Source organism: Excalfactoria chinensis, chromosome 3 (assembly GCF_039878825.1).
Source record: "Excalfactoria chinensis isolate bCotChi1 chromosome 3, bCotChi1.hap2, whole genome shotgun sequence".
Classification (NCBI taxonomy): domain Eukaryota; kingdom Metazoa; phylum Chordata; class Aves; order Galliformes; family Phasianidae; genus Excalfactoria; species Excalfactoria chinensis.
This window is the reverse complement of record NC_092827.1, coordinates 33,438,086-33,465,324: the sequence shown is the minus strand read 5'-3', so window position 1 is coordinate 33,465,324 and position 27,239 is coordinate 33,438,086. Positions and strand designations below refer to the sequence as shown.

Genomic DNA, 27,239 nt, shown 5'->3' with positions numbered 1-27,239 from the left:
GAAGTGCTGTTCATGTCTGGGATTTGGCTGCAGTTTTGCTGGTATATTTGGCATTAATTTAAAAAAAAAAAAGAAAAAAGTTCTGGAACAAAATGGCCCCTCTGTGCAAAAGTCTAAACAAAAGGGAGAATGAAAACACAAACAGGGCTTTCGCGGTCACATGAAGGAAGGGGAGGGAAGCTGACTCTCTATTTTGGCAGCAATGACTATGCACAGGCTGCGCAATGCTTGCTCCTATCTGTCACACGCAGCCGGTGACGAGCAGCACTGAGAAAGTAAGCCCCAGATTTCTGTCCGTGCACACATTACAACACTGCCTCGCAGGCATCGGGGGTTTCACAACTGAGTCACCTGGCAGCGTTCGTCGTCTGTAGCCTCAACTGTCAGTCAGGCAATGAGTCTGAAAATAAAAGCAGTCTCTTACTGCTAGCTCTGTGCAATTGCTTGCGGTTATCCAGCACCAATACAGGCCATGACGTAGCTTAATTAAATAGAGAAAACATTACATCCCTTCAGTGGATTTCTGTTTCTTAACATTTATGTCTATTCAGCTTATTTTCAGTAGTGTTGAGCTGCTATGCAGTTAATGAAAAATATATATATTTAGTTAGAAACCCCAGTTTCATGTCAGTTACAGGTGCTTCCTCCTTGAGTTGTATAAAATGTAAATGCGCCAGCTTCAAAACCAGAGCCCAGAAGAGAACGCTGAACTCTACTGCTCTAGTTCATAATAAATATCACTCTTCTCAACTTATTGCCATGATTCCAATGATCATACTGCTATTTGAGATACCTTCTATCAAAGTAGATCCCAGATGGTTGTTTGTTGTTTGTTTTTTTTTAACATAGAATTCCAGATTTCTGACTGCGAAATGCTACTGTGCTCCTTCAGGGCAGGACAAGATTCAGTCAGATCCCAGAGCCCTTCTCCCATCGCATGGCAAGGTGGCTTGGGCAAGAGAGGAAAGCTGGGACATAGCTGTTAAGAATGACTGTAATGGTTTGTGAGCGTGGCACCCAGTGCCCGCAGCTTGCCATCTCCATAGAAAAGTGACCAAGGCAAAATCCAGAGCAATTAAAGAACTAGAAATAAGAGTGTCAAGCTTATGTTGTTGAAGACACAAGCATGTAAAAGCTCACATTTCTTACACCTTCCAGTGAATTAACAGAAGACCAAAACTGCTGAGAACGTGACCACTTTAATTTGGTATTCCTTTCCTTAGTTTCAAGCTGATTAAAATGCTGTCCCAAATGTATTGAGGCTGTTACCAGGCAGCAGAGAAGCCAATATTATAAGCGCAACCAAAATTTCCTCCAGTACTGTGAAATGGAAAAGGGAATCTGATCTGCTCATCAAGTCAAGCTTCTGCTGGTAATTCTTGACTAAACCAATGGTCATTGGTGTGTGACCCTGTCTCAGCCTTGTGCGATCCTGAAAAGAAACAAGCATGCATATTGCATCCTACAGCACTGTTAGCTGTTTTGGATGAATTGTCTGTTTGGCAGCAGGGGTGGAAAGCCAATGGTTTTAAAAGCATCCCGCTCTGGCTGTGAGGTCCCCAAGTTCCTTGTGCTGTGACAGGCAGCTTGAGATGGAGAGGCATAGTGGGGACAGCAAGGCCGTGTCCCAATGGTTGGACTCCTTGCCTTGGCACAGCCCATTTCCACACCTCTCCCCTTTCCAGGCGCGTGCAGGGTTGCTACTCTGGAGCACCATGTTGCAGGAAAGAAGAGGCAATGCTGCAAAGAGGGAACAGAGAGCAGTTGAGCCCCGGGCCTAGTGGCTCCAGTGTGGCATCACTGCCATCCACGTACACTGGGAATGGTGGTCCTGCTCGGGCCCTGCATTCCACCTGCCAGGACTTTAGTACTGAACACGTTCCTCCCAGGAACGCGTGGTGGCACTCCGTTCCGAAGGCTGCCAAGCCCGTGGCAGTGTGAACGTAGGAGCCCACGCTCTCAGCCCGAGGCTGCCATCTTTCCTCTTTGCCGAAGGATCACGCCCGCAGGCCGTTGCCACACCGACCTTTGGCGCAGGCCGCGCGCAGCCAAGAGCCGCGCAGCCCGGCCCTGCTCGCGGGGCGGCCCTGGGGGCGGTGCCGGTACGGCAGGTGCCTCCCTCCGCCACGTCAGGGGAGTTTCCCGAGGCGAGGCGGGCCGGGCCGTGTCTTCTTCCTCCTCGTTTTCCCCCGGCCCCCGCTACCGGAGACGCTGTGGAGGGAGAGCGTGCCGGCTGCCATGGAGGCCCGCTACAATCTCAAGAGCCCGGGTAGGCCGCAGCAGGCCGCCTTCGCGCCGCGGGCTAGGCGGGCGGGATCGGGGCCGGGCCGGTCTGGGGCGGCCGAGCGCTCGCTCAACAAAGGGCAGGACTGCGGCCCGGCCTCGGCTCCACAGGGGTACGAAGGCCGCCGTGGGTGGGAGGAGACCGGGCGGGTTCGGGCCGTGCTGCTGATGCCGGTTGTGCAGGGCTGGGCTGGTCGGCCGGCGGTGCTTGGAGGCGTTGGATGTCTCCTTGAGTGGAGCACAGAGTATCTCGGGGCGCTGCCGTGTGTGTATGTCCACGCCTTTTTATGCTTGTCGTGGTTAGTGGATGCGTACGTTGGAACTGCTGCCTGCTGGTGTGCGAACGTGGCTGTGCCCGTGCTGCCAGCTGTTTGTTGGCTCCTCGGGCCTGCGCGTGGGGAGGGTCAGACGCTGACGTTGGCTGAGCCTTGCAGTGAGGCTTTTTCGTAAGCTGCTGTAGAATGTTTTTATGTGCTGCACCCACATGCGCGTGTATACGTGTGTTCGGGGGGTTCTGCAATACAATTCGTGTGTTGACAGCGCTAGGCAGTATTTTCAGTCCTTAAGCGAGGAGTTTTCTCAGGTGAGTCAAGTTATGTTCTGAGAAACAGCACAGAAAGGGCAGAAGGGGTTCCTCTTCCAGCAAGGGCCCAGAGGCCAGGTGGGCTCCCTTCTGCAGGGCCATATTGGGGCAGCGACCTGTCGGTGGCTGCGTGCCTCTGTGGCTTCTTAAGCAGAGCTTCAGGGATTGTGAGAGCTGGTGCCTTTCTGGGTCAGTTGCCCTGCCCTGTTGCCCCAGCCCACCTTTGGGCAGCAGGTGTTATCAGCTTCCTGTTACTGTGATGAATACTGTCCTATTGCCAGCATGGGAGGTGGGGAGAAACTTAGCATCGAGATGACTTGTGCTTTGCAAATGCAAATGACAGGCTTCACAGAATTATAGGGGTTGGAAGGGACCTCTAGAGATCATCGAGTCCAACCCCCCTGCCAAAGCAGGCTCCCTACACCACGTCGCACAGGTAGGCGTCCAGGCGGGTCTTGAATATCTCCAGAGAAGGAGACTCCACCACCTCCCTGGGCAGCCTGTTCCAGTGCTCCGTCACCCTCACCGTAAAGAAGTTCTTGCGCACATTCGTGCGGAACTTCCTATGCTGGAGTTTCAGCCCATTGCCCCTAGTCCTGTCCCCACGCACTACTGAAAAGAGAGCAGCCTCGCCACTATAGCTCCCACACCTCAGGTATTTATAAACCTGGATCAAGTCCCCTCTCAGCCTTCTTTTCTCAAGGCTAAACAGACCCAGTTCCCTAAGTCTCTCCTCGTAGGGGAGATGGTCCAGGCCCTTCACCATCTTTGTGGCCCTCCGCTGGACTCTTTCCAAGAGATCCCTGTCTTTTTTGTACTGGGGAGCCCAGAACCGGACACAGTATTCCAGATGAGGCCTCACCAGGGCAGAGTAGAGGGGGAGGATCACCTCCCTTGACCTGCTGGCTACGCTCTTTTTAATGCACCCCAGAATGCCATTGGCCTTTTTGGCTACAAGGGCACACTGCTGGCTCATGGCCAACCTGTCGTCCACCAGGACGCCCAGGTCCCTCTCAGCAGAGCTCCTCTCCAGCAGGTCTTCCCCCAACCTGTACTGGTGTATGCAATTATTTCTACCGAGATGCAAGACTCTACACTTGCTTATGTTAAACCTCATCCGGTTTCTTACTGCCCAGCTCTCCAGCCTGTCCAGGTCTCTCTGAATGGCCGCACAGCCTTCAGGCGTGTCAGCCAATCCTCCCAGCTTCGTGTCATCAGCAAACTTGCTGAGGGTGGCCACTATCCCCTCATCAAGGTCGTTGATGAAGATGTTGAACAAGACTGGACCCAGCACAGACCCCTGGGGGACACCACTAGTCACAGGCCTCCAGCCAGACACCACACCGCCAACGACAACCCTCTGCACTCTGCCAGTCAGCCAATTCTCGATCCACTTCACCGTCCACTCATCTATCCCATAAATAGGCTTGTTCACAAAGCATGCCTCTTGTTTATTGCTAAGTTATGTTTTTTTTCCTCTCCTTGCTCCTCACGCCCAACTTACATAACTGAATAATGAGGCGCAGGAAGCAAGTGATGTGCTTGTTCTATTATAAAATACCAGGAAGGCAGATCTGGGGAGGGGGGGGGTTTGCTTTTTAAGTCTCTGATATGCCGCACATGTGTGCTTCAAGGGCAGGCAAATATACTCGCTAGTTCAGGTTTGCCACGTCACTGAAAGTAGTGGTGGTGATGTACCTTTGGGATCATGGCAAATATTTGTGGTTTCGTTTAGAAGCATTTGCATTTATCCGCTCTGTTGTTACCAGCTTCTCTTATTTTCAAGTGAAAATTCTCTTTACTTACTTGACTTTTCACCACCTGTGCTGTTCTATTGCAAAACGAACCTCTTTCAGGAAAAATAAATGACTCATACAGCGGGTCGCTATTGCTTCCCCAGATCGAACACGCTCTATAGCATATGGCTGGTGAAAGCCTGCTAAAGGTTTGCTTTAAATTGCTTGTTTCAGAAGCCACACTAAATCTTCCTATAAAATTATGAGCAGAAGATATTAAATACCGAAGCCTCAAGTAAATGCTGTTTCTTCAACCATTATTACCCGTGAACACGAGTTCATTATTATTACACACAGCACTTAGTCTGCCACTTCTTTTTGCTAAGCTAGTAGATGGGCATATTCAGTTATTTAATGTTGCTGTATGTTTTACAGATGTGTTTATAAGTGTATAGGTTTGGTTTTTTTTACAGTTGCCATTCAACTGAACGCTGAAGATAGAAGTGCACAATGCTTTAATTTTAAGGTGGCTTTAATTAATGTAAGTGTACTTGAAATACTTGATAACGAATCCACCATGTTTCCCGTTTCCAGTAATGAGAAACACGAGTTGGCATTGGGGCCTGTCCTTTTCCGTGTCTTTACTGATAACGTGGATGAGGACATTGAGTGCACTCTCAGTGAGTTTGTAGATGACACCGAACTGGCAGGAAGTGTTGATCTGCCTGGGTGAAGGAAGGTCCTACAGAGGGACCTGGACAGACTGGATTGCTGGGTTGAGGCTAGTAGGATGAAGTTCAACAAGAGCAAGAGCTGGATCCTGCGCTTTGACTTCAACAACCCCAGGCGATGCTACAGACTCGGGGCAGAGTGGCTGGGGAAGTCTTTGTAGAGGGAAACAGATCTGGGAGTACTGGTTGATGCTTGGCTGAACACCAGCCAGCAGTGTGCCCAGGTGGCTAAGAAGGCCCATAGCATCCTGACTTGCATCAGAAATAGTATTGCCAGCAGGAACAGGGAAGTGATCGTCCCTCTGTACTCAGCTCTGGTGAGGCCACACCTTGAGTACTGTGTTCAGGTTTTGTCTCTTCCCTGCAAAGAAAAACATTGAGGCCTGAAGAGTGTTTGGAGAAGGGCAGCAAAGCTGTGAGGGCTCTGGAGCACAGGTCTCATGGGGAGCGGCTGAGAGAACTGGGATTGTTTCCTCTGGAGGAGGCTCAGGGGGAGACTTTATTGCTCTCTAGAACTACCTGAAGGAAGGTTGTGGCAACGTGGGTGTTTTGTTCCAGGTGCTGACTTCTTTTAATTAAGAATTCTTTTAATTTTAATTAAGGATTCTTTTAATCAAATGTTCTTATTTAAAACGTGTTCTTTTCTAATTGCAAACTATTTTTGAAAAAGTCCACTACCACTTTTGAATAAACTTTTCCGAATCTTTGTAAGTAACGTTTATTATTATGTGATTCTGTGTTTCTGTCTGCTCAGTGGTTGTAAAGAGAGCAAACGTTACTTACAAAGATTCGGAAAAGTTTATTCAAAAGTGGTAGTGGACTTTTTCAAAAATAGTTTGCAATTAGAAAAGAACACGTTTTAAATAAGAACATTTGATTAAAAGAATCCTGGGGTTGTTGTTGTTGTTGACCTTGAGCCAAATTCTGCTGTAAATCTGTGACAGGAGCCGAAGTTCTTTGGTGATGCTACATGGGCACTGTTTCTGTGAGTAGGTGCATTACACTGGAGTCGTGACAAGGATCAGCTGGTCTTTCTGGTACCCTTCATTTTCTGTGTGCTTTCAGATAGCCCACACTATGAGTACCATTGCTGCACACCTTTGTCCTGATGCCAAGCAGGGCAGTGCCACAGGTGCTTCAGCAGCTCCCATTTACCCAGAGTGGTGCATTGGAAGTGCTGTGGGTCTGGGCTCGGCTGGTGCACAGAGCTGCTGCTGGCTCTTGTCACCTGTCCTCTGTAGGGGTGAGGAGGTGTGGAGCAGCCACCTGAGGCTGTCCCTCACATAATCAATGAATGTGATTTTGTTGTGATTTTTTTTTAACTCTTCCCCAAAGGATCATTAATCTACAAAAGAAAAAATTTCCCACTCTGTGCTTCGGGCTTCTTTGTATTGCCTCAATAAGGCAAAGCCTCTTAAGCTTTTGCTTCATATTTTTATTTCTGTTCTTGGCACTTCTAAAAGGACAAGCTGCTTTCTGTCTTGAAATTTCAAAATGGATTAGGCAGTGTATATCAACCTGCTACCATATGGCTGATAAACCATTCCTGGGAGTAGTAAAGCTCAGTGCACTGAAATGCAGACCTCATCCTCTTTGTGCTTTGAGAACATCCCTATTTCTGACATTTATGACAGCTACTTGCAATAAGCGCTTTACCATTTTTATCTTTATTTTTACTTTTTATCCCTAAGTACTGTGACCCTCAGCCTGGATGTCAAACCTTGCAGCCACTCTCCTGCAGTGACAGGATTCCTTGGCCTCCTACTTCACGTGGGACATTACCAGTCTTAGGAGCAGGTGTCAGCACAGACACATACACAAAACTGCAAACAGCTGCTTAGTGGCTCACATCGAACCTGCAAACAACAGTGGTGGTGTTTGTTTTAATTTGGAGTGAGTTGTTTCCTTTTAGCAGGGCTTCTTGTGTAGAAATGGAATGCTGTGGGACTGAGGGGCTGCAGACAGCAATGAAGTGAGACATGGAGCGCATGTCCTGTATTTGCATGCTGTTGTTGGTGCCCCTGGATCTTGATGCATGAGGAGCATCATGTGCCTAGGTGATGATCCTCTTAGCTGTCATCTTTAATTCATTTACTGCAGGGTGAAGAAACGCTTTCCTACAAACTATACTTTTCTCTCCACTCTGTATTTCTGTGCAAGTAAGGAAGCATTTCATGCCACCAAACGTGGAGTTCTTTGTTACTAAAAAACAGTCAATAGAAAGTATAGGAGATATGTAGAATGGATGTTAGAAGTGGAGGCAGGCTGAAGATGTAGTTTGGTCTTAGTGTATTCAACAAGCACCTTACACTTATAAGCCTTATCCTACTTTGCATTGGCTGAACAGTAGTTTGGAAATGTAGCTCCCTGTTCTGAGGGAAACAGAGAGTGAAGGTGTATTGCTCCCGAGGGTGAGAAGAAAGAGAGTAGGCTCAATAAAAGCATTCCTATTTGTTTTTCCTCTCCATTCTCAATGCTCTGTATGAGTGCAGGAGTCATGTGGGTCTTGGGAGAGGATGGCAGCGAGGCCCCAAAGTTACTGAAGCAGGAGCCAAACATCTGCTTAGCGAGTGGCATCCTTGTGTCTGCTTTCTTTTACATAGACATACAAGAGTGACTTCTCTAGTATTAGTGAAACTGTTTTGAATACATTAAGCTCTTTGAAGCAGTACTGAAACTGAATTAGATGAATTAGTTAGAGATGGCTTTTTAAGATGTTTACTTGAGACCAGCTTTTGAATTTCATATGCACTTCGCCCATTCCCCTAATGCTGGAGGAGGTAGGTTTGGTAAGGTGGTCACCAGTGGTGTGGGTTAGTGCTATGAGTTGCTTGTGCTATTGTCTTTCTAGTCCAGATTTTCAGTCTTCCAGAACATCTTTGCATGTAATTGAGCATTGGTCTGATGCAAGTTTTTTGTTTTTTTAAAAAGTGCTTCTGTTGCTGAATTTTCAGAGTAGAAGTTTTTATTCCCATCATATATAGAAGCAGTAGGGAATGCTTTGGTAAAGAGTGTTAAAGAACCAGGCTGTGGAGCATGTTTTCCGCATCGGTGGCTTAAAGGCTGGGGCAGCTGGAGCCTTCATCTGTCTTCTCAAGGTGTGATTCATGGGTGGATATGACTGGGGCGTGAGCTTTTCTTGCAAAACAAAAGTGTATCTAAGTCCTCTAAGGAAACTTTAAATGTTGTCTCGGTTTAGAATTGAGCGACTGTAAACAACTGTGTAAATTTTATGAAAATATGGTCAGTTTTGGGGGGGGAAAGATGTACAAAAATATAAAGGAATTTAAAAAAAATCTGGTTGAAAGCATGTTTTAACTCAGAAAAGTGAGGTTAAAAATGAATAGACAGGAAGAATGCAGAAGTGGAGCATAAAAGCTTTAGCCATATGCTGCTTACCTGCAGGTCTGGTTATAGTCTTATTTCTAGAGTAGTTACCACTAGGTTACCCTATTTCCAGAGTAGAAGACACTGTTCTGCAGAAGAATTATAACTTATTTCATGTAACTTTCCTGACCCCTCCCCACCCTGTTTATTGTTTTGATTACTGTCATTGCATGTAATTGGCAGGTTTTAAGCTGTCCAGGAAAATCACATCTGCAGTGGAGCAACCCACAGTTACCTGGTGTCACTGTGCAGGTCACACACAGTTGTGTTAGGCTCCCTGTGTGTAGTTCTAATTAGCAGGTCTCTAGAGAGTATAACATGCCTTGAAAAAGTACAATTCTCCACGTAACAGAGCTGCATAACTCAGCTTGAAATATTAGGGGATCTCCAGCTTTATGCCGGTTCTCTACTTTGTAAATATGTGTGTTTGATCTTCCTTGAACAGGAGAACTGAAAGTGGGTGGAATGAAGTGGTTGCTCTTTTGAGGCAGGTGCTGTCACACACAAGCCTGGTCACTTAAATAAAGATTTGTTTCACTGATGATCCTGTGGTCACGTTTATGTGTGTAAGATGATTTCCTTTTGCTTGAGGACATTGCAAGAGCTGAGCCTTGCTGATTCAAGGCTGCACTGATGTGGGCTTTACGCCATAAGTTGAGACTGCCTCGCTGCTCCCCTTGCCCTGGAGCTCTGCGATGCTACTTTGTGTGGATGTTAGAACAGGTCTTTAGGAAGCTTGTAGTGATGCATGAGGCTTTTGTTTTCTGAGTGTTAGAGTCTAGGCTTCCAGTGTGCAAAAGTGTCTCCTTCCTTATGCTGAAATAACACTCTGTAACACTCTCATCTTGGTCAGCTCATTGGATTGCACCTCATAGTGTTCATTGGTAATGCAAAAATGAACTGAAATCCCTCCTTGTTAAATATGGAAGACTCGTATCAAAACAAAGCTCTGTCAGGCTAAATAAAATTGTTTTATTTTAAGGCTATCTTTACTTTCATGATAGACCTTATTTTTAGAAACCTGTTGATATTTTACCAAGACAAATACCACAGATGTTCAGATCCCATCACAGGCAATAATAATTACATTTAAGAGATTGGTCATGTATATTTTCTTTGTGTAGAGTGTTTTCCTGAGCAACCAGGTGCAGGGTATTCTGAATTGGGCTCAATAGCAGGAGGGCATGAATAGGAATTGAGGCATGGTCCAAGACAAACTGCAGGATGAATTAAACATAATAAGAAGTAGGATTTAACTAAAATACTTCTGGGATAGAAATGAACCTACTGGTCGTACGTGTGTACACCACACAGATTTTGCTAGTTAACAGTGATGTTGTTCCTCCCCACAAGAGTTAGCGATACTTCTTGACTTCGTAACAGTTTACAGTTCTTTGTAGTGAGTGAATCCAAATTGTTGTCATTTTTCAGAATTGCCATTGCCAAGCCCTCGCTCAGATGACTCAGTGTGATATTTGTGTGTGTGTGGCTGTGGGGGGAGAGGGGGAAGGTTGGTTTGAAATGCCGTATTTCACATTAAGATTCTCTTAAACCAAGTTTGGATGAGTGTCGTGTACTTGTTGCTAGCAAACTGCAGAAATTACTTTCATTTTTTCCATTGTAGTTTCCTGTAGCCAAAGGAGGGACTGTGTTTATGCATTCTGTAGCTGTACTTCATGAAGTCAGGGCTTTTGAAAAGCACTAAATCCTATGCTGTCAGTCAGGCCTGATCTCTACTACCTGTAAGCTGTACCTGTTGCATGTGGAAATACATACACTGCTTTTTCTGTTTAATATTGGAAACTTCTTACAAGTGATTTATCTCTGATATAGAAAGCTGTAGCTTTCTGTATCAGAAGCTAAGCCATCTATTTTGGTGTGTTTTCATGTGCCAAGAGAGGAATAGGATTTTGTGTTCTTTCAGTATGTGTTCTGCAGGCTTATATCTGTAGTCTGGCTTATGTTAAAAAGAAAATTCTTAAATTTCTTACGTTGAATTTCTGCCTAACACGAGCCCAGCTGCCTGTTCTCCATGCCTACCAGCTGGCTCAGTTAATTCCTGGTGCAAATCCTTGTGTTCCTGTGCTGCAGGCACACAGGCTTATCCTGGTGGGACAGGCCCAAAGTGCTGCAGTGCATGCTCAGAGCCCTCCTTATAGGCTGGGTACAAACTGTATCTGTTCAAACAAAGCCAGCCTTGGTAGGCTTTGTTACATTAACTTTCCAGATTTTTCAGTTTTGCTCTGTGGGATTTGTGCCACTGTGGAGTGGGTGACCTTTGGTGCCCTGCAGGGAGCTGCCAATGCTTCCTGATGCAGCAGCAAGTTCCTATGGGGTATAGATGTATGTTTGCTTTTTGGACTGAATTAAATGAAATTCTCCAATTTTGTCCTGTTTGTAGTTATCAGGAAGTGCAAAGAAGGAAAAGAACTTCTCACTGTAAATTGAAATTAAAATTGCAGGGAGGTTAGAATAGTATTGTGGAAATAAGTAATGTCACGGAGTTGGGTGGTGTAAATCCAGGAATTATGCTTTGCTCACAGTGTTTTCAAAAGCTGTGGTGAAAGAGAACTTGGGCAGTGTTTTTCTTTCTGTGCACTTGAGTATAATTACATGAGTGGGTGAGACATCCGCGGTTTGAACTGGCCGTGGCTGATGGAATAGGGCATCCTGTTGCCATTATATCTTCTTAAAGGGTAACTGGTATTTTTAGGTTTGGTGGTTGTTGGTTTTTTTTGCACGTGAGGTGACATCCTTCAGTTTCTTGTCTGTGATTGTTGTGTTCAGTCTGCCTTTTGGGATTGGCTGGGCCTACTGGGAGTTATTGAGTGATGCTCATGAGAGCGTCTGGCTGGGCAAAACAAAAGTTACTGAAGGGGAAGGAAGAAGGTGATGTAGCAGATAGAGATGGTGCTGGTTGTCCTGAAACAGAAGGATGGAGAGAGTAACTGAAGGCTATGCTGAACTTAGAAGAGTACCATTGTGTCTGTGTTTGTTATTAAGTTTAGATTACAGAGAACAGGGGCAATTTTTTGGCTGGGTGAATGTATTTTCTAATCTGGTATAAACACAGATCTCCTTTTGCTTCTGGTGTGCTGGTTTCTCTCAAGTCTTACTGTGATCTCCTTTGGATCGATTAAGGAACTAGTCACGTAATAATCACGAGGTGTCAGGTTAAAGATTTCCAGCAATTGTTTAAAGATGAATTACATACCTCTTCTGGCACAGTACTTGGACTGGTAGTCTCTTACATCTTGTCTTTAAAAACCGAAACTTGGTTACTGACACTTGTTTTTCCTCTTAGTCTTTGGTGAAGTTAATAATACAACACTGCTTTAGTCCTGCTGCTAAGGCTTTCTTTTGTGACCATGCAACGTTTTTCATAACTCTGTGTTTGAATGAGTCATTTAAAAGATGTATTCAGTGTGAGTAATTTATTTTCTATCTTGGGTTATTAACTTAGTGAAGAAGCTGTGATGTGTTAGAAGTACTAGTTAGCTGAAGGGAGCTCTTTCCGAAGTGTTTGCATATGTTTGTGTGCAGTAGGTGTTAATTTTCTCCTTATTTTCATGTTTTGTGCTCTCTTTCTTTCAGCTGTCAAACGTTTGATGAAAGAGGCTGCAGAACTGAAGGATCCTACAGATCATTATCACGCACAACCTTTGGAGGTTTGTTTCCCCACGTGCTTGCAGGGGCATGTAATGAGGCTCTAAGTCCTCTGTGTACATTTAGGCATGCATATTTAAATAGCAGCAAACTATTTGAAAGTGAATTCAGTTCTTCAGATGTTTTGGAAATCAAGAGCAGAATTCCATATTTCACAGTACTGTAGACTGAGATTTTTAGTGAAAGCACACAATAGTAGTGTTTTCACATTCCATGTAAGTAATTCTGTCACATGGGTACAATATGTTTATTCCTCTCCTCTCTGGGACTATTAAGTTTAATTAAGCTTTTTTACAGTAATCAGACCCACTATTTCCATCCCAAATGCTGAACATGGCGTCATGTGAACGTTTTGGATAGAAAGGACAGTGAAATTCTGGTGTTTAGAAGCATAAAAAGAAATGTGTTCTGATTTTTCTGGAATAATCACAATCAAGTTAATGTTAGGCTCAGTTTGGGGAGTTAACTGCTTACAGAAGAGTGTAGCATATTAAATATGCTTGTAGCTGTTAGTATGTTTCTGTTTTGTTACTGACTAGCCTTGGTCTTTACCTCATTTTCTTCTTTCTGAGGTGAAATGTAAGGTTTAGTTCATGCTGTTGTAATTGAAATGAAAACCTTATTTTGCAGTTTGAACGGTGACTCATGGGGAAGTGAATGGTGATATGTAAGGAGAAATGCTAGAAATGTTGACTTCCCTCCCTTGGGAAATGTTGTAGCTAGATGAGCAGTCACACACATGTGATACCTGTGTTAAGCATCAGGAGATCTGAAGCACAAAGCCAAACTCAGAGCCCCCAAAAATAATGCTTAAGGAAAAGCTGTTTCCTTGTCCAAGGAAAATGTTCTGAAGTTCAAACTCTATATATTGCAGTAGGGTGTGGTAGTGGTGAGTCTTTGTGGAAAAACAAATGAGGATGGGAATTCTGAGGAACTTGCATCAAATCCCTGTGTTGCCCTGGCACAGAAGAGACAATGATGTAGAAGGCTGTAATTAATGTTCTTACTTGGAGTGAGCCTCTCAGTTCTGTATAAACCAGTATTCTGTGGGGCAAAGCCTGAGTTTTCCCGTATTTGACTCCATATATTCCATCTGACAGGGAATGAAACTCTTCTAATTATGGGCACAACTAGAGTGAAGACCTTGAGTGATACTTCATCTCTGATTTATTTATTTTTTTTCCTTATTTTAAAACTTGCCATTCATTGTTTCTTTGGAACAAAAGCTAAAGAAATGATGATTAGATGTCAACTTCCTTGACACTTATTTCTTTTTCCCTTGCTGTTGGCATTTTAGGACAATCTTTTTGAATGGCACTTTACTGTTAGAGGTCCTCCGGATTCAGATTTTGATGGAGGAATTTATCACGGACGGATAGTACTTCCACCTGAATATCCCATGAAACCACCAAGCATTATTTTGCTGACGGTAAGGATATGAAAGATTCCTGGCACCTAAGGTAACATTATTTTTTTATAAGGCAGGGGGCATAGTACAATTAATGCTGCCAATTTAGTGGCAGAAGTCTTTCAAAGTGACTTTGGAATTCTGAAGGTAGATGAAGTTTTGAATCTACAAGTGGAAGACTTTCCCAAAACTAATACTGACTGCTTATATGGATGTCTAACCTTCCTGTTGTCTCTGTGGGTCACAGAATAATAGAGTAATTGTGGTTGGAAATGACCACTAAAATCGCCTTGACCGATTGTCAGCCTACCGCTGCTGTGCGCAAGGCTAGGCTGGGTGGGACTTTGAGCAACCTGGCCTAGTGGGTGATGTCCCCGCCTATAGCATTGGAACTACATGAACTTACATAATCTACATGGTCTCTGTTAATGTGTGTAAAGCAGACCTATGGTATGGGTGTGTAATTTCATAGAGCTGTAGACTTTCAGAGTCTCCACGTGTGCGGATTACAGGAGCAACAATCATCATGTCACACTGGGACATATGAGGTATCAGGCAGGGTTCTCTTTGTGCATGAATGAAGGTAGTTGGCAGACTTGTTTGATTCAGAAAGCTGAATGCTGTATTTGTGAGGTTGGTAGTAATACAGATATCAAGTATTGTTTGCATATGGATTTATGATATTTTTGATAAGTTGTTTTTGCACAAATTAACTTTGCGTTTTATTATATCCTTCTTTCTTTAAAGGCTAATGGCAGGTTTGAAGTGGGGAAGAAAATTTGCTTAAGCATCTCAGGGCATCATCCTGAAACATGGCAGCCTTCATGGAGTAGTAAGTAACAAATTATTTGGAAATCATTTTTACGCTGAAAAATCTCACAAAGAATGCTACAGTGCTACTTCACTAATACTTCTCTCAATGCTTGGACTAATTCTTAGTATGTGTGCCAAAACTCCTCTCATATGCTTCCCTGAATTCTAGGAAACTCTGGAATTGCTGTACCTCTGGTCTTCACTGAGGAGTGAGCAGAAAAAAACCTCTTTTGTGGTTCTGAGCTCATTAATGTATTTATTTACGTTGGTTTGTTTGACAAAACGTGACTGGATTACAAGGCAGTGCTGCTACTGTCAGGATTTTATTTATTTATGTATTATGGTATTAGGAGAACAAATGGAAATGGCACTGACACTGCAAATATTAAGCAGAACAGAAAGCTTGCCTTCCTAGTTCTGAGTAAGAATATGAGATGCAATTTCTGCTGCTTATGTTCTACCCCATGCAAACACACCCATGTTCTTAACTGCAGCATCTGTGGGACAATGAATAGAGCTTGTAGTGGAAGGGGAGGCAGATTTTTGATGGATGGGAGAGCTGTAGAAATGCAAAGTTGTGAAAGAGGGACACAGGAAGTTTTGGAAACTGTTCAATCAACAGAAGCTGAAAAGATTGAGAAGCTGAGGAGTGTTGGTTGGTAAGCTGTTAGTGCTTGTGCATCCATATAAAAAAGTTCTTGGACTCGTTAAGACATTCTTAACTTTTAAAAATCATTCTTACATAAATATTTTAAATTCCATTACTTCACTTTTTTCCCCTTGGTTTAATCACTAAAAGCAGCCTGAGCGTCAATTGAGAGGAGAGTAGCCAGCTTTTATGCTAATGCTTTACCTCTGAGCCCTCCAGAGGAAAGACATGATCGATGCTGAGAATAACTGAATGTTTTCTATGCTTTTTTTTTTTTTTAAGAAGTTTTATTATCTGAAGAGTTTCAGAGTTGGCACAATTGATCCAAGGTGATGTTTTTGTGTGTGAATGTATGTATCACTTCTGTCTTGCTGAATACAGGATATCAGTTATTTCTTTGGATATTAATTGCATGTTTTAAATAATGTTGATAAGATCTTAGGAATTCAAGTACTGTAAAATCTTTTCTTTAAGGAGAAACGCACAAAATAGGCTTTGGAATAGGAATACATACGCATTCTGTATTTACTTTGTGTTGCCTGGTTCATATGATATTTATTTACCAAATCTTCTGGCAAACTGCTTTGAATTTTTAAATCTCACAAACATATGTAAAGCTAAATTAAAGGATAAGTGTTACCAAAAAGAGTTGTTCTGACTTATCTGTATTTACGTTAGCTCCTTACCCAACGTAATGACATAAAGGGAACAAACTGCAATATGCTTCATAAAAGATCGCTGGGCTTCTATGCACTGAATTGAAGAATGTGTGTGTGATAGGAAGTATGCCCAGAAGGAAGGATGCCTTATGAATCTGCATCTTTCTTCCTTCTCATTTATATATCCATTTTTATTTGGAGCATAATAGTAAAGTCTGGAACTCTGTATTGATGTGGTATTTTTGTGACAGCTTAGCTTTCCTTCTCTGTGTTGACTGATGGTAAAATAAGACCTTGACTTAGAATGGGAAGTTCAAAGAATGGAAAGTCATGTTCTTTATAAAGAAACAAACAGTGCTGTTTGTATGAAATTCGAACTGCTCTTTTGGACAAAACAAGTTTTATGGGCAGTACTGCAACTCTTGTCACTCACTGCAGAGTAAGATGAAGTAGCTGTTATTTCTGCAACTTTATATCTGTTTTCCTATTTTTAGTAAGAACAGCTTTACTAGCAATTATTGGATTTATGCCAACCAAAGGTGAAGGAGCAATAGGATCTCTGGATTATACACCAGAAGAAAGAAGAGCTCTTGCCAAGAAGTACGTATTAACTTTGTTACTGTGAAAAATACACGTATGCTGTCTTTTTTGAGTAAGGCATTGAGCAGTAAATAGTGTCAGAAGACTCTTCTCTCGCACTTGTTTTACATTTAAATAACAAAACAAACAAATGAAACCAAAACAGTGGAATATTCTGTGCCTTACATCTTTTTATTTTCCTGAATATTGTGCAAGTTGAGGACTTATGGGTGAACAAATTACATGGGGAGGGCTGTGTTCCTGCCAGAGTTGTGTGGTTAGATTAGAAGTAATTTGTTTGGTGGAGATGTGAGTAACATTGTTATACAGTGGTTATTGTACTGCTTAAGGAAATTTAATGTGATGGAATAAGTGTGAGTGATAGAGAAAACAAACAACAAGGCCTCTTTTTGCTCAGGAACGTAATAAAACAGCAACAACAAAATCTGAAGTAATGGCTTCTGAATAATTTTAGTAAATTAACTTAAAATTATGTTTGGGATTTTAATGAAATTGTTAGCTTGGTAGGCGTGGCTTTTAGTACTGTCTTCCTTTTAATATCCTTGTAGAGAAAAATTGTGATGCCTACCTAGCCTAGTTAAGTGCATAATGAGTTGGACTGAGAACTGGCTGAGCAGCCCAGCTCAAATGACTGGTCAGGGGTATTGAGTCCAGCTGGAAGCCAGTCATTCATGACTGGTATACACCAGGGATTGATGGTGGGACCAGAGGTATTCAACATCATTAATGACCTGTATGGTGGAACACAGCATGCCGTTGGCAAGTTTGCAGGTTAAGAACTGGGAAGAGCCTATGAAATACCAAAGGGTTGTGCTGCCATCCAGAGGGACCTGGGCAGGCTGATGAAATGGGCTGAGAGAAATCTAAAGAAGTTCAGCAAACAGAAATGCTAAGTTCTGATCTTGGGGATGAATAATGCCAGTATCAGCTAGGGGCCGACTAGCAGGAATGTAGCTTGGCAGGAAAAGAAATGGGGGTCGTGGTGATTCTGAGTTAGCAGTGAGACAGCAGCGCACCTTTGCATCAAGGAAGGCCAGAAGCCTCCTGAGTCATTAGGAGTGGCATTACCAGCGTGTGCAGGGAAAGGTGATCTTCTCTACTCATTGTTAGTGAGCAACGTCTGCAGTGTTGGATTTGGGCTGGAATTGTGTCTAATTCAGGGTACAATGTAGATAGGAATTAATGAGGGGGGTCTAGCTGAACTAAATGATCACCAGAGACCTAGTGCCCTTATTGATTTTTAAAACAGATATGAGTTTACTGTGCCTGTACTCTGGGCTAATCAGAAGTTAGCAGCATGGCACTGTGTTAAAGCTAATAAACCCTGCTGAGAGAGGTAGGGTTTATTGAGTTGATCTGGATAGTTTGTTAACAAGGCTGTTTGGTCTCTGGTCAGCTTGAATATCTGCCTTCAGTATGCCTTGTAGACAAATGCCGTGTGCAAGAGTAAAGGTAATGCTTTAGCAGAACCTTTTGAATTTGAGGTACAAACTCCTGAGACCCGTTTAATTTTTGTAATAATATTTAACTGTTTACAACTTGCACTTTTTATTTGCTTTGGACATTAAACTAGTTTTAATGTATTTACACATTATTAATCTAGTAACAGATAATAGCAACATATAGGTAAGGTAATGCTTTTCTAAATGATAAAAGAGAATATGTATTTGTAATATAGATTATATTAAGCATTTTTCAAGGTAATGCAGTTTATGGGGGTGAGGGGATGGGAAAGATGCTTTTAAAGCTATTGCTCTTGAAAATACGTCTTTATATGGACTGCTTTGCAAATATTTTGCTTAACTAAGCATAGAAGAACGTTATGAGAATGTGTCATTCTGAGCTCTGTCATTTTGTGGCCAGGTCACAAGACTTCTGTTGTGAAATGTGCGGCACATCTATGAAGACAGCCCTCTTACCACTAACGTCAGGAAGTGGGTCAAGCCAGGCAGACAAGGAAGCTAAAGAACTTGCCAGACAAATTAGTTTCAAGGTGTAGTAACTGTTTAAACTTTTTTTTGTGGACTGTACAGAATTTGGTGGGGGGGAAGGGGAAAAGTAAATTACAGGAAAAAAATATTTCATAAACCTTCATAAATTTCTACATGGAAACTTTTTAGTCTTCTAGGACAGGCTGAAGGAGAAAAATGGGAATGGATCATCTCTGGAAATGTGACAGTTAATAAACTGTGCATCTCAAGTACTAATTAATTAGCAATAATTTCAATGAAAGCTACTCTAGTAAAAACTGCATATATTGCTTTCAGTTCTTTGTTTTCACTAATAATGTGATTAAATTCTCCAGACTTTGTCAGAAACATGCTAGGAAGATTTGGGCAAAACTAACCTAAATTGTTTTTCTCTTTGTGATTTTTATTTTTTATTATTTATTTATTTTTTTTCTTTTGGTTGATGGAAGGAATAAAACATATTTTTACTGAAAAATGGTTGCAAATGCTTTTGAACTACTCTGCAGCTGAAGATACTGAAAGTTGAACTCTGGTATGAAAGTTGCTCTTGCTCCAAAATGGTAGCTTATGTTTTGGTGAAAGTAAGGTTTGTTGAGCAAAATCTGTGCCTTAGGAAACTGCATGTCTTGCATGTACAGTATTTTTTTCTTGGTTGGGTTTTGCACTAAACTCTGTATCCTTCCACTGAGGAAGGGCGCTGTGCATGAATGCAGGGATCAGCAGTGGAATATAACGTGACAGTGTGGCAGCGGTATAGAATGCATCCTTGCTCAAGGAAGGAGTGCTAGTATGTCTTCTTATATTACCCATTTTTGTTCCTAACGCTGTCCTAAAGACTGTGGTTTTTTTTTGTGTGCTGTGAGAGTGACGATTACCTCCTACTGAGCATCGCTGCCTGTTTTGCAAGACAGGTGCATTCCTTTGTTATCTCACACCTGCACGTGTTAATATAGGAGTCTACATGTTCTGCTTATGATTAACAACTCATCCAAATATTTCTGAGGATGAGGAAGTACAGACATAGAATTTTAAAGCTGAGCTACCCAGAAAAGCAATTCAGATTCACTGCTCATCTTCTTTATGGTATATAAGCTTTAAAAAGTGTGAGTTCTGTTTTTTTTAAGCACTGCTAGTCTTTATTGCAGAAACATCTCGGTGCAGTTTCTTTTCTCATACTTATTTTTTTCCATTTATTGAAATGAAAGATTTGAGGATGTCAGTCTATAAAGATCATTGATGCGTTCTATATATCCATATATTTAACTCATTTTCTGAAGGGAAAAAAACACTGAAGGAATAAGTGGACATGATTCAGGTTTTAACGTTCTCTTTACAGTCTTTCATTCTGTTTTGTTTTAATGCAAGGTAAATTGGCCCTCTTCTGTGAGTGTTCTTCAACTTCCTTTCTCAAATTACTTTTTTTTAAGTTTCCTAAACCTCTGTTGTGCTTGGCTCTGTTATCATTCATGTCGTGTTAGACTGAGACATACAATTTGTGTGTTTGTAGCAAAATTACTAGCAGGGTAATAAAGAAGTTTGTGATAATTTGAGTATATTTCATGTCAGCTTATGGGATAGGATTTCTCATTAAATAGCCAATCGGATGTGTAATTTGGGTAAGCCTCTCTGCTAGTAAAATAATATAAGCAATATCTACATCATCTTCATCCTTGTAGAAGAGATTCCCTAACTTTTTCTAGATCCTAGGATTATAAGAAATTCTTTCATACCAGCCCTAAGCAAAATGATTATTTTTTTTAAATACACATGTTTGGTCTTGAGACAAAGAGTATGAAATTCAAAGAGGTAAAGAGGTGTTCCCTTAATTTTCCTGCTTCTTTGAGCTTATGTGTTTAATAGAGATCTACAGTTTTTATCAGAATAACATTGACTTCAGATTCTTACGCATTTTAGATGTTATTCCATAGATTCCATTCCACTTAAAAGATATGACTAATAGTGTATGCATTTATTCTGTAAAACAATATGGTATATCCATGTGTTGCCATTATAAGGCATATGATGCAGTAAAATTAGTTTTCTGACCACTTTCATTATTACGTTTAAATTTGCTTATCTTCCTGTGAGGTCTCTGCATTTTCCAGGGGCAAAGGTAAGTTCTGGAGAAAAGAGAGACTAAGCTGGAAAACGATGTTAATTTGGTAAACTTTGGAGTGTATATATATATACTATATATATAAAGGTCCTTATAGATATATATAGAATCATAGAACCACCAAGGTTGGAAAAGACCTAAAAGATCATCCAGTCCAACTGTTCACCTATTACTAATAGTTCCCACTAAACCATGTCCCTCAACACAACATCCAGTCTTTCCTTGAGCACTCTCAGGGTCGGTGATACCACCACCTCCCTGGGCAGTCCATTCCATATATTTTTAATTACTGTGACTTTAGTATTCTAGCCTTAGTACTTTAATAAACTAAAGATAAATCAGATGCATGCTAAAGAAGTAGAAGAGCTGTGGTCACAGTTTTGAGGAAAGGAAATACCAACTGAATGCGAGGAGGGGGAAAGAATTCACCACACAGACTGTCAAACACCAGAGTACCATTCTTAGACAAACTGTAGCATCTCCAGCTTTGGAGGCGCTCAAAACTTGAGCAGACACGACCCTACTTTGAGGAGACAGTTGAATCCAGTGATATCTTGAGGTCGCTTCTAGCCTAAATTAGTCCATGATTCTGTGTGATTTGTTTCTGATCCACATTAGAATCATAAATTGTGCTGTCCTAACTGTCTCATATTAGAGTCCATAGTAGTCAGTGTAAAAAGAACTCAGTATTGTTATTGTTACATTATAAGCATTTTTAAATCTTTCAATCATCTTCAGATCATTTCAGTGATAACAGTATTTCTGGAAAATCGGAAAATTAAGTGCCAGGAAATGGGGAATTTAATTTCTGCCCACAAAATAGCAATGTGGAAGAATATTGTTATTTTATGATCTTCTTAGCTTGTTATCTACGTGACTGGTTGGTTTCTAACGTTTGTATTTCCTGCTGCCTTTACTTATGTTTCCATTTGAAGTCAAGTAGCAATCCTTAAATTTGGAACTGTAATCCCTGGAAGAAGTTGAGATCCTGATACAGTATTGGGGAGATACGATGTTACACTCTACAGGGAGAGAGATTTGCTCACAAAGGGATTGAAAAAAAACAAACTGATCTGGTCTGACCTTTTAATTTTAAGTTTTTTAAAATTTGAGTATGTTTATACTGTAAACTGTTTTAATTCAGGAGTATGATGATGCATCCCTTTCTATCCCTAATGGGTTATTGCAAGCATACTGTTTTAGCTGGAGGCTTATTATGGTCCTCTGTATGATCCTACAGGTCTATCGATGTCTCAAATTTCCTAAAGTGTGAAACGTTAATTCTGGAAAATTATGCTTAGTAGACATTTTATACGTGTATATATAGTACAGTATTATAAGGATATGTACATCTACCTTAGTTCTTGCACTGAGTCTTAATGAAAGCTTAGTGCCTGATGCAGGGTAGCCCCCCACAGATGCACACTTTCTGTCTTTGAGGCAATCTTAGTACTCAGACCACTACAGCAAACTTAACATATAACTTGAGGCAAATTAGCCTTGCTGAGAAGGCTGTTAGTCATGTGGCAGCACGGTCAGCTCTTAAGGATCATGAGAAAGAGAAGTTTTATAAAGCCGGTGTTATTTCTGGCACAGTTATCTTTTGAAGAATTCTCTTTTTTGTTCTGGTCACGTGTTGTTTCATTAATGTTATGCCTGTTATTATGCATAAACAAATAGAACTAAGAAAATCCAAAATAAAGCTGGGATCTTGTCTCAACTGGTGTTTATTATTTGTAGTCTTATGAAATAAGGGTTAGTTTTTCATAAACGTGTTGATGTGTTGAAATGCAGTTGGCATCATTCTTGGAATGAATTTCCAAGGAAATTTAAATCTTCTTGGAACTTTGATCTCACCTCTGAAGTGTGTGCATGTATTCCTTGCAGGCAGAAGTCAATTCATCCAGGAAGTCAGAAGCAGAACCTTCAAACTCAGCAGGACTGAACCGCTCTGCTACTTTACCTGAGCCCCAGCAGGATGGTGCAACTCAAGCATTCCAGGATCCAGCAAGTGCAATGGTATGGTCCATGTCTGAGCTTTATCGGTTATTAAATGCAGGAGGTTGCACTTTAATGAAAGTATTATGTCTTAGGTACTATTTACCATCTGCAGAATTAGAGCCATAGAATGGTTTGGGTTGGAAGGGACCTTTAAGATCATGTAGTTCCAACCCCCTGCTATAGGCTACGCCTCCCTCTAGACCAGGTTGCTCAAAGCCCCATCCACCCTGGCCTTGAATGCTCCCTGGGTTGCTGGGCAACCTGTTTCAGTGTCTCAGCACTCTCACAGTAAAGAATTTCTTCCTAATATCTTCTCTAAACCTACACTCTTTTAATTTAAAACTGTTTTCCCTTGTCCAGTTGTCACTACATGCCCTTGTAAAAAGTCCCTCCCCAGCTTTCCTGTAGGCCCTCTTCAGGAAGGCTGCTATAAGGCTTTCCCTGGAGCCTTTTCTTCTCTAGGCTGAAGAGTCCCAGCTCTCCCAGCCTATCCCCATAGCGGGGAGGAACTCCAGCCCTCTGATCTTCTTTGTGGCCCTCCTCTAGAGCTCCTTCAACATAATGATCTATTACAGATTTTTTTTTTCCAATTGTGTTCTTAGTGAAAGGCAAAAAATGTTGCCGTGGTAACTTGCAGCTTTTGAAGTTGACTAACGTATGCTTACATTCAAAGTAAACTATATGACATTTACGTTGTCATACTGCTAGGTATAGAACTTACATAATAGTTTCAGAAGTGACCAAGGCCTGGTAGTGGGCCAAGGCAGCTGCTGTTGTAACTCTGGCAAATGCAATCTAAAGTCACTGATAAATTGCAGACAAATCCCAGCTAAGCTGTGTTCTTTAGAGAGGATGGGCCTGCAGATTGGTTAAAAAAACTATAACACGTCAAAGAACGTCAGACCATCTGTTGCATCTTTGCAACATATTTTCAAGCTATGTAGAAATATAAACATGCTAATAACATATGTTTTTTTCCACAAGAAGGATTTCTCAGGGCTGTTCAGAATTTAATAAACCATTTTGTTTTATTCTTCTCAGTACAAATCCTGGCTTATATAGTAGAACTGGCCAAAATACCAAGGCACTGGTAGCGTTTTTCTAAGGGGGAGTGAGGATGGGGAAGGTAACTTACTCATATTTCTAAGAACTCATTCAGTTACACTGTCTTAATTGTCATTTAATAACTGAATTCACTGCAGAATAGTCCCATTTGGAACAAATGTTTTAAACATAAATGTTTTTAAAATACATTTTTATTATACATCATAGACAGTAAACAAAGAGAAAGTGAATTCACATGCTAAGGGCTCACAACATCACTGTCTAGTAGGTATTAATTTGATTTTGAAGAAATAGCTATATTTGTGAGCTGCTGCTTCTTGACATTAGGAATTGTCTGGAGCCATTTTCATAGAACCATAGAATGGCCTGGGTTGAATGGACCACAGTGATAATCTAGTTTGAACCCCCCCTGCTTTGTGCAGGCTTGTGATTTTCCCATGCTAAAACTAACAGAAATCTTCTCTAGCCCCTGTATACTTTGAGAGACCACCTGCTATAGCAGTGGTCACTTAAATGTTGGTACCTGTGCTCTCATCGTCGTGCATGGGAGACTGGAGAGCCATGCAGAGACTGGTAGAGCACATGGCCCTTCTATCCCTCTGGTTGTTCTGGCTAGTCGTATGGACTGTTAGGGGAGTATGAAGTTCAATCCATGTTAATAGCACTAAATGTAGGTGGACAGAGGTGTGGTAGATGTCCCACCTCAGTGCATACAGTTAATGAACAGAATGGATAAGAATAAGAAAGTGACAGGCTAAAAACTGGCTATAGCATTTTTTTTCTATAAATTGGGAGGATTTTAAAGTTCACTTGTTATTAAGCAGTGTACTGTGGTAGAGTCTTGTACTAAAATACTGGCTGGGTGAAGGGTAGGAGTGATGAAATAGTATAACTGAAGTCAACTAATATTCAACTACTGGGAGAGCAGTTTATGTGGGAAAAGCTATGTACGGATACTCAAGATTCATAGAAGGATATATTTTCCTTTTGCTTCTGTGTGGTCTGTTATTCTTTCCTTTGAATTAGACTACTCCTTATTTCAACCCACAGTGTTGGGTTTTTTGATCTGTTTATTAATTCATGTTTTCTCCTCCTCTCTTTCTGAGAAGGAAAGAGGAAGAGAACGGCGTGGTGGAGCTGAACTGCTTTTCCAGTGCTAAACCACCAAGTTGCTTGTGATATTCTTGGCAGGCTCTGCTGATTAAAACACCCCAGGTGGAAATACATCTACTTTAAAAGATTTTTCTTTGGAGTATCTGAGGCTAATTGCTTACTTGGGCAAGAAAAGTGTGTAACTGGGCAAGCTGTCAAATGTGTCAAGTAGTTGCACAGGGCAACATCCATTTCAGCCCTACCTTTTTCTTTTAATTTTAGTTCATTTCAGACCTACCTTTTTCTTATAACGCTTAAACATTTTGACAAGGCTCAGTTTTAAATTCCAGTGTCTCTGTCACTGTTGTTCATAATGTAACACTGCAAATTTGATCCTTTCAGCCCTAGAAGCAGGATTGGGACGGTGGAATGTCAAATCCTATGGCTTCAGACCTACCAAGTGAGAGATGGATGGGGTTTAGGGTGATGCTCTCCTGAGCGGAGCAGTAGCTCCCGTAGTTCGTGTATCACTGGACATAGTGGCAGCCAAACCTGTGACCAGCAGAGGGCAATAGTTGTGTGTGTGCATAGGTACAGTACCAGGAACTTCCACAGGAATCAGATGGACATTTGTTTTTTTTTTTGTCTTTTGCTTTCCCAGTGATGTTTATGATGATGAGGGCTGAATTTTGGACCCAACTGACCGTGGGAAGCAGAGCAGCAGAATTTAATTACAGCCCCTTGTACTTCTTTTTCTTGCTGTTCCCAACTTGTTTCCCCATCAGTACAGGTGACTTCAAGTCCTAAGACTTAACAGCGTGATTGATCACTAAGGATTTCTTTGACCTGCAGGGAGTTTAGCAAATCGTAGGCAAAGGTACTTGAAGTATCTCAATTTGAAACTAAGCTAGATCTCAAATGTTATTTGGCAGACTTTCTTCAGATGCTTCATGTCCTTAGAACTGCTTGAAATCGATTTCTCGAGGTGGTATAAGGACAAACTGGTTGTACACAACAATGTAATAAGTACCGGTAATGTTTTTATCAGTATTAAGAATTATCTGAAGAGGTCATCTTGGTTCCAAAGGCCGCCTTTGTTACCAGCTTTGCGTACTGCCTTGCCTGATGGCTCTTCATGTTTCTCTTTCAGTCGGAATCTCAGCCCAGCAGCACAGCACCTGCTCAGGAGCGTGCGCCGTCTGTGCCCACAAACACATCCCTGAGTCCCCGGCAGCGTCGTGCCCAGCAGCACAGCCAGAGATGGGCTCCGGCTTCAAATGACTTTAATCGGGTGCAGCAGCCCAGGGCCAACCCCAATCACACTGGATCCACCGTTCTGATCGTCCTTCTCACCTTTGCTCTAGCGGCTCTTATATTTCGGAGAATATGCTTGGCTAATGAGTATATATTTGAGTTATAAGGCTGTTTCTGTTGTAAGAGCAGTGATTTGGATGCTCCACTGAACATTCTGTATTGCGTTTGACATGAGAACTGTTTACAAAGATTACTTTTGTATGTACGCTTACGTCCTTACGAATGTTAATGTAGCTGCAGATACATTACTTGTAAGAGAAGCCAAGCTGGACGTCTGACTGCAAGAAGCGTTAACTCGGTGCCCAACAGGTTGTTGGAGAGAGTGCGGTGAAGTATTGAGACTAAAGGGATGTGTGAGGGGAGCGGTGCAGTAATTTATTAATTAGAAAAAAAGGCAATTTTAAAAGTGGCTGATTCACTTTTGTTTTTAATGAACATAAATGTGGTGAATGACCCCCTGTAACTTAGCATAAGGTCGAGCGTTGGAGACTGAATTACAGAGCGAATCAGTACGATGCGTTGGGGCCCAGCGAGCTCTTAGCTTAAAGGGGTTACAGCTTTGTAACAACTTTATTTACTGTGAGGCATTGCCAGAGAGCAGAGCACATACAGATGGGTTGAGATTCCGCTTTGTGTGCGTGAAAGGGGGAAAGGAGTGGGGCAGGGGCCAGAAAACTATTAGGGTTATTTTGCTTTTAATTTGTTTGGAGGTAAGATTGGATAATCTGCAAGGTTTGAATGTCCTCTTCTGATGCTCTTGACTGTATATCTTGCTCTTCTAAAATTTGAAGGTTAATGTAAGACGCGTCTATTCTTGCAATAGTTATAAATATGTAATATAATTATTTACCCAAAGTTACTGTCTTTTAATTATACCAGAAGTATACATAGTGCGTTAAGCCAAATGTTTCACTTGTGGTTTTATTTCCTCAAGAAAACTTACACCTTGTTATACTTAAGCTCTCATACGTATATGAACGTGCTTAAGAGAACTATTTATTAAAACTTGGTAGTAACAGACTGTTTGAAGCCACTCATTGGCTACATCTTGAGTATCTCAGAGCTTTTTAATTGTTTTGTTTCGATGGTTTGTAGCCTGAAATCAACATTGGACCCAGAGACTTTCTGTATTATTATTTTATTAAAAATAAATGACTGGTGAGATA

At 41.8% G+C, this 27,239-nt stretch overlaps 1 protein-coding gene across 1 annotated transcript; it reads left to right on the top strand.

Annotated features, from left to right (window-relative positions):
* The first annotated feature begins 1,979 nt into the window (after positions 1 to 1,979).
* UBE2J1 (ubiquitin conjugating enzyme E2 J1) lies at positions 1,980 to 27,239 on the top strand. Its single transcript, XM_072333228.1, has 8 exons — positions 1,980 to 2,269; positions 12,315 to 12,388; positions 13,684 to 13,815; positions 14,542 to 14,626; positions 16,410 to 16,515; positions 18,379 to 18,508; positions 22,489 to 22,620; positions 25,910 to 27,239. Exons 1-8 carry the CDS (start codon positions 2,239 to 2,241, stop codon positions 26,177 to 26,179), a joined length of 960 nt encoding a protein of 319 aa, XP_072189329.1. The 5' UTR covers positions 1,980 to 2,238; the 3' UTR covers positions 26,180 to 27,239.

Coding starts and splice junctions, on each gene's coding strand:
- UBE2J1 (XM_072333228.1), top strand. CDS start 2,239: ATGGAGGCCCGCTACAATCTCAAGAGCCCGG. Junction 14,627..16,409: donor ATGGCAGCCTTCATGGAGTA/GTAAGTAACAAA, acceptor TCCTATTTTTAG/TAAGAACAGCTTTACTAGCA. Junction 22,621..25,909: donor AGGATCCAGCAAGTGCAATG/GTATGGTCCATG, acceptor TTTCTCTTTCAG/TCGGAATCTCAGCCCAGCAG.